The sequence below is a fragment of the Cynocephalus volans genome, chromosome 3 (genome assembly GCF_027409185.1).
Source record: "Cynocephalus volans isolate mCynVol1 chromosome 3, mCynVol1.pri, whole genome shotgun sequence".
In the NCBI taxonomy this organism is placed as follows: domain Eukaryota; kingdom Metazoa; phylum Chordata; class Mammalia; order Dermoptera; family Cynocephalidae; genus Cynocephalus; species Cynocephalus volans.
Window position 1 is genome coordinate 184,486,936 of NC_084462.1, and position 14,652 is coordinate 184,501,587.

Below are 14,652 nucleotides of genomic sequence, written 5' to 3' on the forward strand. Positions count from 1 at the left end.
AAAGAATCGGTTCTATGGTCCAGCATCCAGTTAGTAGGAATTACGGAAAACAAGAGACCTGCAAACAGAGAAGAAGGAAGGGCCTAAGAAATAAGGAAACCTCTCCGGACTGGGCTAGAGGGCCTCCTTCAAGGCGTACTTTAAAATTTCAGAACCTGGGAGGTGAAACATGTTGAGAGGAGCAGGCCACATGTGAAGGGCCGGGGGCCAACCACATGTGCCTTTTCAGCAGCAGCGCTGCAGGTGAGTTCTGCACCTGCCAAGTGGCGGCCCAGGGAAGGTCACCACTGACACCACCAAAACGAGGAAGGAGGGGCTGGCGGCGTCTGCAGGGGGTGGGTCTCCACGGGGCTCCCGACGTGCTTTGGGAAGAATCAGCGATAGTTACACAGAAAAGTAGGCAAATGGAGAAAACGCCTCATTGTCAGCCTCAGGAGACAAAGTTGTTGAGGAAAGGAGGGACGTCTCAGTGTGTCTCGGCCGATTTTGCACATGCATACACAATCATAACAAGCACACACTGAAGCTTGGCTCAGTCAAAGGTACGGTGGGGAGGGCGTGTGTGTGGGGTGGGCACAAGGACGGGCGCCTCGTCTGCAGGGATGACCTTGGCCTGGCGCGTCCGGGCAGGGGTGGGGGCTGCTGGGCGGCATTGCAAGGCTCCCAACGCACTGACTTCTCACATTGTGCATGTATTACCATAAGATCTGAGTTTAAAAATGAATGCTTTTTAAACCCCTCTCTGGTGGGGCATGTCAGCAGGACACAAGAGCCGGCTGAGTAAGGTCCCAGTGGCCGAAGCAGGAGACTGGCAGCAGTGGGTGGTACTCAGCACACAGTGTCCATGAGTCCATGGGGATGTGATGAATACACGGGGAGGGACACGTGTCCTGTGCACAGAACTCTGGATCATGCGTGTGGGTGCTCTGCCCTCAGGAGGGAGCCCCCACTCTTAACAGTGTGCCGTGCAATCCCACAGTTCCTACAGCTGCCATCCTCGTGTCAGCATCACAATTTTATACAGACCCATTAGTTCAAAGAAGATCCATTCTTCCTGTGGCAGCATTTCACCCTGGTACTAAGTAGACTATTTACAGCTCTGCTGACTTGGAATTTCAGCAGGAGTCCAAGTTAAAACTCTCAGGATTTGGGCTCCAAGTTCCACCTGTGGCTTCTCTGTTTCGTGTGGATCCGAATCCAAAGCCCACATCCCTGACCTGAGCCTGCTTTGCTCATGGAAAGGGATGGAGACAGGCAGCCAGCTGTGTATCCTTGACACGCTGGCAATGGTGCCAGGGGAGGAAGGGTGGCCTCCACTGCCCAAGGCAGAGCAGGATTTGCCTAAACTCTGTAGCCAGAGCTGTCCTTGAGGACTTTTGGTGGCAGGCAAGCAGCACCTAAGGAAGGACAGGCAGTCCAGGCCGTGGCCTCCACCTCCTCAGGGGCCATCTTGGTGGGAGCCCCCAGTGGCTGATGTGGCAACTGCTAGGCCCAGTCCACACATGCACCTGTGGGAGGGGCAGGTGCTGGGGCCCCAGGAGCTGGCCGAGGTCCTGCCCAGCTTGGGGCCTTTTCCTCGGGGTCCCTGGTGCTCTCAGGTTGCTCTCTGTGGGTCGTGGTCAGCCCCCTAGGGTCCTCTAGCTGACCTATCTCAGTAGGTCAGAGGTGGGGCTGCTCCTGAGCCTACCTGGGGACTCCTTGTTGCCTCCATGCTGGTGCCTCCCCTCGCTGTGGGCTTTGACATGCTGTGGGATTTGCTCCTTCCGTCAGGTGCCCGTCTCTGAGGCCCTGAGGGATTGACATGGTTGTGCAGCTGGTCAGAGCCATGGATGGGTGGGGGCCTGCTCCGAGTGTGTCCTCAGCCGCCCTGCCTTGCTGTTACAGACAGCCAATGGGAACGTGGAGGCCAAGGTGGTGTGCTTCTACAGGCGGCGGGACATCTCCAGCACCCTCATCGCCCTGGCTGACAAGCACGCAAGTGAGTCTGAGCCCCGATGCCTGGCCAGCTACTCCACCTCGCCCCGCCCCAGGGTGTGCTCTGGGGTCCTGGCCTCACTGAGGCCACCCTGCCTGCTTCGTGCTGTGCCCTCCTCCGCTGGGCCAGGGCGGCGAGGTCCCACTGTGTGCCGCGTGGCTCGGGCCCTTTCTGGCCCTTCTGCATGAAGCGGGCCTGCGTCTCCCTAGCGTCTTGCAAGCCTGTTGTGGGGCATGGCTGGATGTGGGGTTCATCGACCGAGGTTTCTTTCTTTTTCTTAAGTGATTTCTTTTGGAGACTTTCCAGGTCCCTTGGTGTGTTAGGTTGGGCCCAGCCCCTGGACTCTGTCAGGCCTGTGGGGTGGAGGTGGGGGAGGCCCTGGCCTGGGGCTGTGGCTGCTGCCTGGGCCTGCACATACTACGCTTACGCTTGTGTCTATTTTACTAAGAGGTTTCCGTTGGCATTCTGAAAGGTATTTTTAGAAGATAAGTCCCTCTTTCCCTACTCTATAGTTTGCTCCTCAGTGCAATAAATGCTGACGTGGTGGGGCGTTACACAGCTCAGTGGGAGGGATGTATGTCGCCCATGGGCTTGGGGGATGTTAGGGCAGAACAGGAGCTGCCCTGAGCCTCACAGAAGCCACCTGAGGCTACCCTGTTCCCTCACATTGGAGCAGAGGAGGCTGGAATGGGCCCTGACGCCCATGGGTGCCAGGCCTGGGACTCATATACTCTGTCACGTGGGTCACACTGAGCCTCTGCTGCTGAAGGACCTTAGTGGCTCCCCGCTGCTGCTGGTGTCCCCCTACCAGGGCTGTGGCTGTGGTCTGTGTGGGGTGACATCTCCCAGTAGGTGAGGAACATGACTGTCCCCTGACTCTCCAGCGGCCTGACCACAGGGCTGCTCTGGGCTGTCCTGGGCTGACCAGCTGGGGCAGTTACTTTTCTCATTGTGAGTCCACCAGGTGTTATCCCCAAGCCTCCTTTTTCCATGGGGCAGCAGGACGGGCCCCACCTGTAGCCCCCCACGACCCCAGCTCCTAGTGGGTGGAGGTCAGGGACCGTGGCTGCCAGGGCTTCCCTGTGGTGGTGGATCAGGTGGGAGGGCCCCAGTACCTTTTGCCCTTTCCTCCTGCACAGCAGTGTGAGAGGTGGGGCGGCCACCCAGGCTGGCCTCCTCCCCGGCTCCCGGAGTGGGCGAGGGATGGGGCCTTGCTGGGCCTCTGGTGTGAGGGCAGGAAGGTGCTGGATGGTTCTGGGGGCTGACGTGTCACCTCCTGGGACCCCCAGTCAAAAGGAAGGTGCATTTAGGCACATGCCCCTGCTGCCCCATCTTAGAGCCGGACCCTGTTCTTAGCACCTGGCGGGTGCAGACTTGAGCTGTCCTCAACGTCAGCGCAGCTGGGCTAGGCCCCGATACTGGGCTGGCCCTAGGTGCCATGCAGTGTGGCGTGAGCTCTTGGTGGAACTCTACAAGCCACAGGGGGTTGACCATGGGCCTGGAAGAATTGGATCCTGCAGATTATCCACCCAAAAGAGGGGGCATTAGAGGTGAGGCACAGTGACCCTTGACCTATGACCCAAATCCTGTGCCTTCCCTGGTTGCACTCTGTGGCCTCAAGTGCCAACGAAAAGAGCTGTAGGTCTTGGGGGCCACAAGCTACATGCTTTGGAGGTGTGTTCAGTGTGATTGCTGGCCCTGCAGGGGTGTGGCTCCAGCCTGAAGCAAGGCCAGCTCCTGTGCCATGTTGGGGCCTGTTCTGTGTCCCTTGTTGGAGTGTAGTGGGCTGGCCTGGATGACTCCTGGGGACCAGCCTGCTGGCCCTGGGTGGGCTGGCCGGGATATGGCCCAAGGAGGCAGGCATCACTGCAGAGTTGGGCATGTCTCTGACCCATCCAGAGTGACGGTAGTCCCTGTCCCTGTACCTGGTGGCACATGGTGTCCACCACTCCTGAGAGCCCGGGTCGGTGGTTTGAGGGTTCTGTGGTCCCTGTGGGCCTCGGCTCTGCCTTCAAGGGCCCCACAGGACGGCCTTTGGCTGAGGGGGCTCCAGGAGGGAGCTGATTGGAGGTGCTAGAGTGCAGGTTTTCCAGCACGCCCTTGTTGGATCAGGTGGGATAGGGCAGTGACCCCCCAGGTGCCAGGCAGAGCCCCCTTGGACTGTGCACCCTGGACAGCTGCTGTGGGAAGCCGTCTACAGGGGGTTCCTGTGAGGTGGGAGCTGAGCTGCAGGAGCAGGTGTCCTAGGGGACAGTGCTGCCTATTGGGGCTCAGGCCCCACCCATTCCTGCCCTCTATGCTCTAGCCTCTACCAGCTGCTCTGTGTTGTGGTGCTTTCTGCAGAATCCTGGTCTGTCCCAGAGGGAATGGCCTTTCCATGTGTCTTTCTCCTGTTCATCTGTGCACTTGCTGCAGCTAGGGTGAGGCCTGGCCTTATCTCAGGGCACAGGTGTGAGGACTCTCTGGAGGTCTCCGGCCTACACAGCCAGGTGCCTGCCCTCACGTAGCCCCTGCTGGGGCTTCCATCCTGCAGCACAGGCCTCAGGCAGGACTCTGACCAGACTGCACAGCAGCCCTTGCAACAGAGAAGCCCTTCCTTCGCTGGTGCCTTTTTGGATGAGGGGCTGTGGCTTGAACCCCTGCAGGGCTGTCCTCCTGAGGGCAAGACCTTTCCCAGGACAGAATGATAGGCAGAGGCGACATCCCTTTCCAGAACCCTTCAGAGCAAAGCACCCTTCAGAGTGAGGTGCAGGGGCCCAGGAGAGCACAGCGGTGGTGGGTGCGAGAGCAGAGCCTTGGCCCCAGCTCTGGGCCTGGGGCTGGTGTTCCCAGGGCCCGAGGGAGGGCTTGGAGTGTGGGGGGATGTGGGGTGTGCAGGGATATCCCTGCCTGGCTGTCCCTGTCCCTGTTGAGGAGCCTCCTGGGGGAGCTGAGGCCAGCCTGACTGCAGTCCTGGCGATCCGAGGCTGGCGGCCCCTCCTTCACCATTGCTGATCAGGGTGTTGGCAAGGTGGGGGTTCTCAAAGCCACTATGGGCTTCTGTCCGGGCTGGGGATGAGCTGGGCCTGTCTACCTAAAGCTGGTGCTGCCAACGTGGCCTGGCTCCCGGCCCCTGGCCATGCCCAGTGTAGGGCAGGAGTGAGCAGAAGCCAGCCTTGGGTGTGGGGCTGGTGGATAGGTGTCAGGACCCTGGTGACTCCTGAGCTTGAGGTGCAGTGTGCTCCTAGGTCCCCAGGAGTGGGGAGTTGCTGGGACAGGGGCTGCTCTGGTCAGCCTTACCCTGCTTCATGGATAGGCGGGTGATAAGGCCCAGCCAGGTGCATCTGGAGCAGAGCCAGAATCACCTACCCTGCTGCCCCCAACCCTGGCCTTGGTCCCAGCTTCAAGGCCTGGCGGGGGGAGTGGGGCTCCCTGTCCAAAGTGCCAGGACTTCCCGCAACCATCACCGGGGGGCAGCAGAGAACAACCAGTCTGGCTCTGACTGGCAGCGGAGGAGGGGGCTGGGGTGTGCTCAGGGCGGGAGGGGCTGGGGGCCTGGTGAGGAGTGGCCAGCAGTGTCCCTCTGGCAGCTGGTATTGCGCATGCGTGGGGACAGTAGGGGGCACCGCTCCATACCCTTGCTTTTGGTGCCTGGGATGGGCGAGGGGTGATTTAGCACAGGGCGGGGGCCGCCACCTTTGGGTGGCAGAGGCCTTTGCACAACCTGGGCCCCCTCTGGGATCAGCGTCCTTGGGGCAGAAAGCACGCTGCTAACTTGTCCCTGGCTCTGGACAGTCCTGTTCAGGGGACCCCCAGGCCTCCCTGCCGTGGCTCTGCCTGGTCATCTCCTGTCCTTGCCCTCTGAGGAGGGGTTGGCTCCTGACTTTTGGTCTGGCTGAGGAGGGTAGGAGCTGTGCTTTTGGAGAGGGTCCTGGGCAGCCAGGCTTGTCTGAGACTCCATCAAAGGAGGAGGTGGGTGGGCAGCTTGGGCGCTGGGTGGACTGCAGCCAAGGCTGGCTGGGTTGGGATGTTGAGGCTTGGGTGGTCTTTACCTCTACCAGGAGGCCTGTGAGCCCCTGTCTGCCCTGCTCCCTGGCTGTGCAGCCTTGGTCTGTGCCCTGGGCAGGGAGCAGGCAGCTGGTGCTGGTGCTGGTGCTAACTGTGCCATCTGGCGCTGTCTATCTGTTGTATAGCCCTGTCAGTCTGCTATAAAGCCGGACCCGGGGCGGACAACGGTGATGAAGGTAAGAGCCGACCCTGCAAGGAGGGTGTCCTCATGTCCGTGTCCCTGGGCTTCTCTCACATCCGTCTGCAGCCCCGCCGTGGCTGTGGCCCGGCCCTGAGGGTGTCCAGCTGGTGCAGGCAGGCCTGTGGTGGGCCCTGCAGGCCATCTGGCTGGGGCACTGGAGGACAGGCACGTGGGCAGTGGGCACCTGCCCCTCGCCTTCCCGTCCTGGATGAGTAGCAGCTGCTACCTCATGTCCCTTCTTCCTCTCTGGCCGCTGCTTTCAAGGCCAGCACTGGACAGTGTTGTCCCTCCTTTTCCCATCCTGCTATCTTGGTGGGTCCGGCCTTTCAGGGTACCTGGACGTGACCAGGCACATCGGCACCTGAGCGTCTACAGAGGCCCCTGCCGGGGTACTTTGGGCCACCTTGAGCTGGGGCAGCGGGACAGTGGCAGGTGGTAGAGGGAGGGGGTCGCCCAGGGTGGGGCCTCTCACATTCTGACATTGGGCCTGGGCCCTGAATGGTGTGAGCCTCAGTGTGGCCGCCGTGTGTCTGCAGGATCAAGCTGATGGGGACTCTTTGTCCTTCAGGGGAAATAGAAGAGGAAATGGAAAACCCAGAAATGGTGGATCTACCTGAGAAGCTCAAGCACCAGCTGCGGCACCGGGAGCTGTTCCTCTCCCGACAGCTGGAGTCCCTGCCGGCCACCCACATCAGGTAGCCCCCGGAGCTTCCTGCCCTGGCCCCACCGACCACCTGCTCCTCCTCCACCTGCTGGTCCTTCTCTTCCAGGGGCAAGTGCAGCGTCACTCTGCTCAACGAGACTGAGTCACTCAAGTCCTACCTGGAGCGGGAGGTGAGGCTCAGCCTTGTCTGGCCTGCTGCACTGGCCCCTTGGGCCACTGATCCTACACCCATGCCCTCCACTGGCCTGGGCAGGGGGACGGTTTTCCCTTCTCACCCTGAACCACTCTGCTCGGAGGGGAAAGGGGGAGGGTATCCCAGTGGTCACCTTCCTGGTGTCCTTGTGTGCAGCACCAGCAACCTCCCGTCCCCTTGTGGGCTGGCAGCTCTGCAGCTTCCCGTTCTGCTTCCCCGTTGCCTGCCCAGGAGTCCGCTTCCTCCTGGACGACCAACGTGGGAAGGATGTAACCAGGCCAGGGGCACTCCTGATTCCCCTGCCAGAGGTCTACCTGGGTCCTTACAGGAGGCTTGGCCGACCTCACCGGGGTAGTGGACAGATCCTGCGGGCTGTGGCTGGGCTCCAGGCCCTGGCTTGGAGTCAGGAGTCAGAACTGCTGTGAGATGTGTTGCCTGAGGTGGTCCTGAGGGGTAGGCAGGGGCCATGCCCCCTTGGGAGGCTGGAGCCAGAGCCCAAGAGGCCGCAGGTGGGTGGGACAGAGGCTATGGGAGCCACTGGGAATGTTTTCCCTGGGGAGCGCAGGGTGCTGTTTGCAGTTTACGAAGACCCCCTAGTGACAGAGGCACATAGAGAAGTGACAGGGCAGAAACGTGCCCTTGGACTAGGACAGGACTCAGATGTTTGTGAGCGAGGGGCGGGTTCCAAAGCAGCAGGTTCAGAGCCAGGCTGTGCGGCGCGTGTGAGCCAGCGCGAAGGCGGCCTGGGCCTTGGCATGGACAGAGTGGGTAGCTCTCAGGATGGTAGAGGGCAAATGGGGTGAGGATCGGGAGAAGCAAGCAAAAGGAGTCAAGGAAGCTGAAATGGAAACAGTGGCAGAAGGGTAGGAGCGCGGGCACACAGCAGCAGAGGGAGGCAATGCCAGGCGAGGCCTTGCTCGGCAGGCCTGAGTCTTAAAATCATCAGAAGCAGCTCTGTGGCAGGGAAAGGTCATAAAAGCTGTGTCCTGCAGATTCCAGCCCGAAGGGAGCCTGGAAGACAGACTTGGAAAGAGCGGGACTTGGGTGAGGAGGGCTGCAGCCTGCTGCTCCGCGGCACCGAGCCCAGGGCCTCCGCGACTCCAGCGACGGCCCACAGGGTGCACCCGGAGTCTGTCGCATGGGTTCCTAGTGCCTTACGGGTTGTGTTGCTCTTAAACTCTTTTTTATAAATTTAAGGTTTCAAATTATCGCTCTAGATAGAAATGCACATCTAGCCGACCTTGGTAAACTTTTATTATTTTTTTGGCTGTTGGCCCGTAGAGCATCCCTTGACCTTGTGTTGTAACCGTGCACTCTGACCCACTGAGCTCTGTTATTAAGTGTCATGATCCGTCAGTTCTTTGAGGGTTTTAAGCGGATAATCATCCTTTGCAGTAGTCACGTCGGGTCCTTTCTAATTCTTCCTCTTTGTGTTTCTCTTTCTTTTCTTACTGCTCTGGCCTCCGCTGCAGTGCCACAGGCTGATGCCCCGGGAACCCCGCTGTGGGCTTCTCCCAGGCTGGGCTCCAGGACCTGGGAGGTGTGGGGTCACTCCGGGGCCAGCCCCGGGCAGGACTCTGGTGGTACCAAGGGCACGTGCTGACCTTTTCTGCCTTGTGTGTGGTGTTTTTCAGGATTTCTTCTTCTATTCTCTAGTCTACGACCCACAGCAGAAGACCCTCCTGGCTGATAAAGGAGAGATTCGAGTGGGCAACCGGTATCAGGCGGACATCACTGACCTGCTGAAAGAAGGTGGGGTGTGGGTGGGGGCTGTGGTGCAAAGCGAGGGCTCAGCCCTCACCTTCTGTTGTGCCTGCCAGTGACGCTGGGCTGGGACCAGGCATGGGGTTTATGCAGGCAGCGGGCATGTCTGGGTGCCCTTGGCACCTTCACCCAGCTTTCACAGAGCCTCCCTCCTGGTGGGGGTCGGGGGGTGAGGCCTTGGAAGGTGGGGCCCCGCAGCAAGCCCCAGACCCTTGAAGCGGACGTGTCCATCAGACCATCCCTGAAGCATTGAGATTTTGTTTCTCTTTGGCAGTTGTTTTTTATGACTTTTTTTTTTTTTTTTTTTTTTTTTTTTGTCTTTATTCGTGACCGGCACTCAGCCAGTGAGTGCACCTGTCATTCCTATATAGGATCCGAACCCGTGGTGGGAGCGTCGCCGCACTCCCAGCTCCGCACTCTCGAGTGCACCACGGGCTCGGCCCTTTCTGACTTTTTTTAAAGCTCTTTTGTCTCCAAACAATGAATGTCTTTGGAATGAATCAGCTGGCATTTTGTGAGTTTTGCCCCAGGGGTCCGCCCTCGAGGCCACAGGCTCTGACCCTCCATCTGCTCCTTCTCAGTTCTGACACCCCACTGTCCCTGTCCTAAGAACACGCGTGAGCAGCCCCAAGAGGCCAAGCATCTTGTCTGGGCTCGCGCAGCTGTGGTGCTGGGGCACCAGGCCGTGGTTCTTGGGAAGGACGTGTTTCCTGCTTCTGAGCGTCCCTTCCCCGTTGCACCATCTCAGAATCAGGACATGTCTTAGGACTATGGTTGCTGGCGTTCTGTGTGGTGTGTTTGATGACGGCGCCGCTCACAGTTCCCAAGGCGTGGAGGCTGCCTCAGCCTCAGCAGGGTCTGGGAGGACATCTCTGTACAGCAGAATTCCTGCAGTCGCCTGCTCAGCTGCCCCGGTGACACCAGGCACACTCATACTCTCAGCCATGAGCGCTGGCCGTAACACCTGTGTCCATGCAGGCCGGAGCCCCTCCTACCTCCTGCCTCTTCTCACTGGCAGATGCCACCTGCATTGTCCCCACAGGGCTACATCATCACGTTGTGTTAAAATGGGGTTTTTACCTGGGGGATCATGTGGATGCTGAGTCACGTGGCTGGTCCTGGCCTAGCCCTCTGTGGCACACAGTGGGACGCGTTGGGTCCTCTCTCAGGCTTCCTCCTGGCTCCATCTAGCTGGGTGCTGGTTTCTCTAGCTCCCTATGGTCCCCAAGGTAGGCCGCCTTGCCGGCCGCTTTTGCTGCACGTCTATCTCCCGTGTGTAGGGTGGAGGGGACTGCACCTCCTCAGTGGTGTTACAAGGGTCCTCGGGACTGCTCCTCTTTCCTTTACTGAAGGCACCCATCCCCAGGGCTCCTCGGCTGGGGACTTGGTGGCCCTCCTTCACGTGCGGTGTCAGGTGGGGTGGCTTCTCCAAGCTCGTCACAGACCTGCAGGTGGACGGCGCCGGGCAGCGGCCGGCCCTCCCGCGCCCTCCTCCCACTGCTTTCCCACTGGACACCGGCCCCACTTGGCCTCAGCTTCTCCTCCGGTGTTTCCTGTGTTAGTTCCTTCTCTGAGCTCTCTCGTGGCATCTGCTCTTCTGTTTCCTCTCCCAGGAGCTCCCTGCTCTCCCTTCCCAGATGTGGACACACCTGGCCTCCCTGAGGTGACGGTGGCTGTTGCAGACGCCTGGTCCTGGCTCCTATGTCCTTTGCTTGCGTCGGTGCCCTACGTCTGTCCCTGGCTGGTCCCGTTCCTTGCCGTGGCTTGGGCTTGCAATCCTGGGCTCGGCTCCTGGTGTCTGGTCGGGGCTGAGGTTGAGAGGCAGCTGTGTGGTGGGGCCCGGCTGCTTCTGGGTGGGTTTCCACGGAGCCTGTGTACCAAAGGCCACCCTCCCTCTGCCGACAGAGGTTCTCTGTCCCTGTGGCTCAGCCCCCTCGCCCCCCACGTTCCCTGCTGGGGCATCCTGGATGCCTCCTCTATGCAACGGGAGCCGCCCGCTGCTCACCATGTGCTGGCCTTGCTGGAGCAGAGCTGCCCCAGGGAGCAGGCGTCCCCAGCTGCCACAAACCTGGGACACTGTGCCGTCACCATGCCAGGTGCTCTGCCGGGCCACATCTTGCTTCCCAGACTGGGTGAGGGTAGAGGGCCTGATGGCAGCCACGTCCACCTGGGAGCGTCAGACGCCCTGGCCGTGAAAGCTGAGCAGTGAGGACCAAAGAAGCAGGGGCCCTCGGGTCAGAGGCCCGCGCTCGAGCACCCGTTTCCCAACATTCCCGCAGGAGAATGTGCCTGACGTCCCCTCTTGTTCTCCACCTGGAAGAGCCTGAAGAGGCTCACGTCTTGGCTATGGGTCTGCCTTAGTGCAGAGCGGGGCCCCTGGCGAAGCCCTGCCTGCAGGCCCTGGGGCTGTGGGCTGGCCATGCCACATGCTTCTTTCCCCGGGAGCTGCACATTGCCTGAGGCCCTGGCATAGGAGAGGGGCGTAGGTGCCAGCGTGGCCTTGCAGGAGTGGCCCTCCTGCCACCTCTGGGCCCATGGGCGCCTGCTGCGAGGGGCAGCATCCTTGCTGGCTGGTAGGGGTCGGGCAATGCCAGCTGCTCACGTGGCTTCCAGGGCCTCTCATGCCTCCATGAGCCCGTGTCCCTCAAGTGACATGAAATCACACACCTGCTTTTAATGTGCTCAGCGTTTTGAAGGGAATGTTACCTTGGTGACTGGTGGTGAGGAGAGAGCAGGGGCAACATGGGCTGCCTGGGCGCGGCGGCCTGGAAACCCCAGGATACCGGGAGTTGGATGCCAGCTATCCCTGGAGCACCCCTGGCCCGGGTTGAGGGCTCTCGGGGCAGAATCCACACCAGGGAGGAGACCCACTGTGCCATCAGGAAAGTCTCCCAGTGCTCATCCTGCAGACAACCTGAAAACAGCCCCCAGGACTTGATCTCCAGGGCGTTCACGTGCCCATCTGCAGCGCTGGACTTCCCTCCCAGGCCCCATCCTGGCATCTGGCTGAGCACTCTTTCCTGGAAGTCACAAGGCCTTACCCTTGGGCACACAGTCGAGGCCACCAGCCCTCAGGGCAGTCCAGAAGCTGGTGCCCTGTGGTGAGGGATAGCTGCTTTCTTGGGGACTTTCCACCGTGCCCAGCCCTGCTCCAGCCTGACAGCTTACTTGGTACCTGGACCTAGATGCAGACATGCCCTGTGAAGGGTACCCAAGCGGCCACCAGGGACAGGGGGCCAAACATGTCTTGTGCAAAGTGGGAAGCCTGATACCCTGCACTGAATTATGGATGTGGCACTTGGCTGGAGAGGTGGACAAAGGATGACTGTGGGATTTCTTCTCTGTGTCCTCCTTCTGCCTGGCCATGCTTGGGACACAAATTCTCCTGAGAGTTTCTCCCAACACTGCTGTATTGTCATTTCATCAGAAACCCTGACCCTGCTGATTGAGTCAGTCCGATGGTGCTTGTCAACTTTGGATTTTTTCCCATCATTTCTCAGCTCCAGAAAAACAAGTGACTGAGCAGGCAGGTGAGGGCCCCCCTACGAGGATACCTAGCACCCCAGCTCCGTCTGTGCAGGGTGAGCAGGAGCTGGAGCCTCTGACCAAGGGTCCTGGGAACTGGTTCTGCGTCTGGGCTGCATCGACGATGCTGTCTGGTGTGACACAGTTCTGCAGCTTTGCCAGACGCTTCCACTGGCGAACTAGATAAAGGGCATACAAGATATCTGTTATTTCTTACAACTGCATGTGAATCTACAGTGTCTTAAAATAAAAAGGTTGATTGAAATTAAAACACAAGTCTCTCTGTGCCTTTGGGTCACAGCTGGCTGTCCGAGCCCACACGCCTTAAGCAGGCCCCGTCTGCTGGTGGTGCTGAGTCCCACCTCGGGGTGCCTGCCCCAGGCCCTCCGCCTCACTGTCAACCCAAGACCACTTGGTTGCTCCCAGTCCCAGTAGGAAAGTCCACTGTGTGCTGAGCGTGCCCGTGCAGTGCTGTGCCCGATGGCATGTGCCTGTGCTGCCGCCAGCAGTTGGCCTCGGCCCCGTGGCCCGTGTGGCTCTCCCCCCTCCCCCAGCACCTCCCAGCTCCTGGGGAGGAGGGGTGGGATCCTGGGGAGCAGGCAGACCCTCAGCTGAGAAAGGCCTTGCTGAGAGCTGCTGTGCGTCTCACCAAACCGCACTTCTTCGCTGTAGGAGAGGAGGACGGCCGGGACCAGTCCAAACTGGAGACCAAGGTGTGGGAGGCGCACAACCCGCTCATAGACAAGCAGATTGACCAGTTCCTGGTGGTGGCCCGGTGAGTTCTGGGCGCCAAGAACGGCCGAGGCACTGCATGGACCCCTGCGGTCGGGACTCGCAGGGGTGCTCAGCCTGGAGCTCGCACCTCTCCCCACTCTGGCCAGTGTTGGGGAAGTGGGGGCCTTGGTTCTCACATCCCAGCATGAAGCCCCTCCCCTAGGCTGGGCCTTTGCTTGCTGTTGAGACCCCAGCAATTCCCTGAGAGGCTCGAGAGGGTCCAGCCCAGCCTTTCCCTGAGTGTGGAGGTGGCCCTTTGGGGGCTGCAGATCCTGTGGGCAGCCCACCCCGGTGAGGACAAGGGAGCCTGGGAGACAGGACTGGACAGATGTGCCCTTCCGATGCTGGAGCCCTGGAGAAGGGGTGGAAGCTGCAGGGAAGGAAGGAAGCTAGTCCCAGAGACCCAGGTCCCTGTAGGCACGAGGGAACCAGTAACCCCTGAGCAGCTACAGCCCCGGATGAACCCCTGAGCCAGGGCCTGGGGGTGGGGATGGGGTGGGGGGCTGGGAGGGGATGCTCCATCTGCCTCTCCTGCAAGTGGCTTAGAAAGTGTAGAAATGCCTAAACAAGAACATGGACATCTCAGGGTTCCCAAGCCCAAGGTGGCGACTGCTGAGCACCTGGCTTTTGGAGGGTCCTTAAAGTCAGTGCTGAGACACGTTCTGTGCGTGCTGTGCCATTGGACACAGGGATACGTGGACTCTTGTGCGCCAGGGCCGTTCCCTGCAATACCCACACAGTTGGTCCCTGGTGCCCATGGCCACCCTGGTCCGCCAGCTACTTGGGAGCGGAACTCCTGGAGGCCATCCTGTGGTGGTGGTCCTGGCTGACCTGCTCGTCCGGCTCCGGTGGTCAGTGCGTCTCCTTCTCCCCAGCTCTGTGGGCACTTTTGCACGGGCTCTGGACTGTAGCAGCTCTGTCCGACAGCCCAGCCTGCACATGAGCGCCGCGGCTGCTTCCCGAGACATCACCCTTGTGAGTGGACCCCAGGGGGCGGGACAGTGAGGCCTGGGGGTGGCGGGTTGTGGCCAGGGCATTGTCACCTCTCCCTTCCCTCTGCCTGGGTCCAGCACCCACCACAGGCATGCAGGACTGTCCTGCCTGGACCTTGGCCCCTCCTGGTCCAGCCCAAACTTGGCCAATGTCATGGGAGGGGAGTGCCACCAGGGGGCCTCAAGGTGCAGGCCCCAGGTGACCCTGTCATCTCTTGCCGCAGTTCCACGCCATGGACACACTGCACAAGAACATTTATGACATCTCCAAGGCCATCTCGGCCCTGGTGCCGCAGGGCGGACCGGTGCTGTGCAGGGACGAGATGGAGGAGTGGTCAGCGTCTGAGGCCAACCTTTTTGAGGAAGCCCTGGAAAAATACGGAAAAGATTTCACAGACATTCAGCAAGATTTTGTAAGTGCCACAGGCAAGGGCAGGGGAGTGGCCGGCTGTGCCCCATGTCTGGGTGTGCTGTGGGCGGCGCAGGCTCTGGCCACACGATCCTTGCCCCCTTGGGCTGCGTGTGGGTGGGGGCGCC

At 60.4% G+C, this 14,652-nt stretch overlaps 1 protein-coding gene across 3 annotated transcripts in view; it reads left to right on the forward strand.

The window, feature by feature from the left end:
- Positions 1 to 14,652, forward strand: part of MTA1 (metastasis associated 1) — a 43,716-nt gene that overhangs the window by 20,163 nt on the left and 8,901 nt on the right. For all 3 annotated transcript variants that reach the window (XM_063088882.1, XM_063088884.1, XM_063088885.1), the window contains exons 3-10: positions 1,885 to 1,978; positions 6,148 to 6,198; positions 6,772 to 6,898; positions 6,974 to 7,037; positions 8,695 to 8,812; positions 13,022 to 13,124; positions 13,999 to 14,098; positions 14,340 to 14,528. In XM_063088882.1, the coding sequence (XP_062944952.1) occupies positions 1,885 to 1,978; positions 6,148 to 6,198; positions 6,772 to 6,898; positions 6,974 to 7,037; positions 8,695 to 8,812; positions 13,022 to 13,124; positions 13,999 to 14,098; positions 14,340 to 14,528 (846 nt within the window). The remainder of the gene's footprint in view (positions 1 to 1,884; positions 1,979 to 6,147; positions 6,199 to 6,771; positions 6,899 to 6,973; positions 7,038 to 8,694; positions 8,813 to 13,021; positions 13,125 to 13,998; positions 14,099 to 14,339; positions 14,529 to 14,652) is intronic.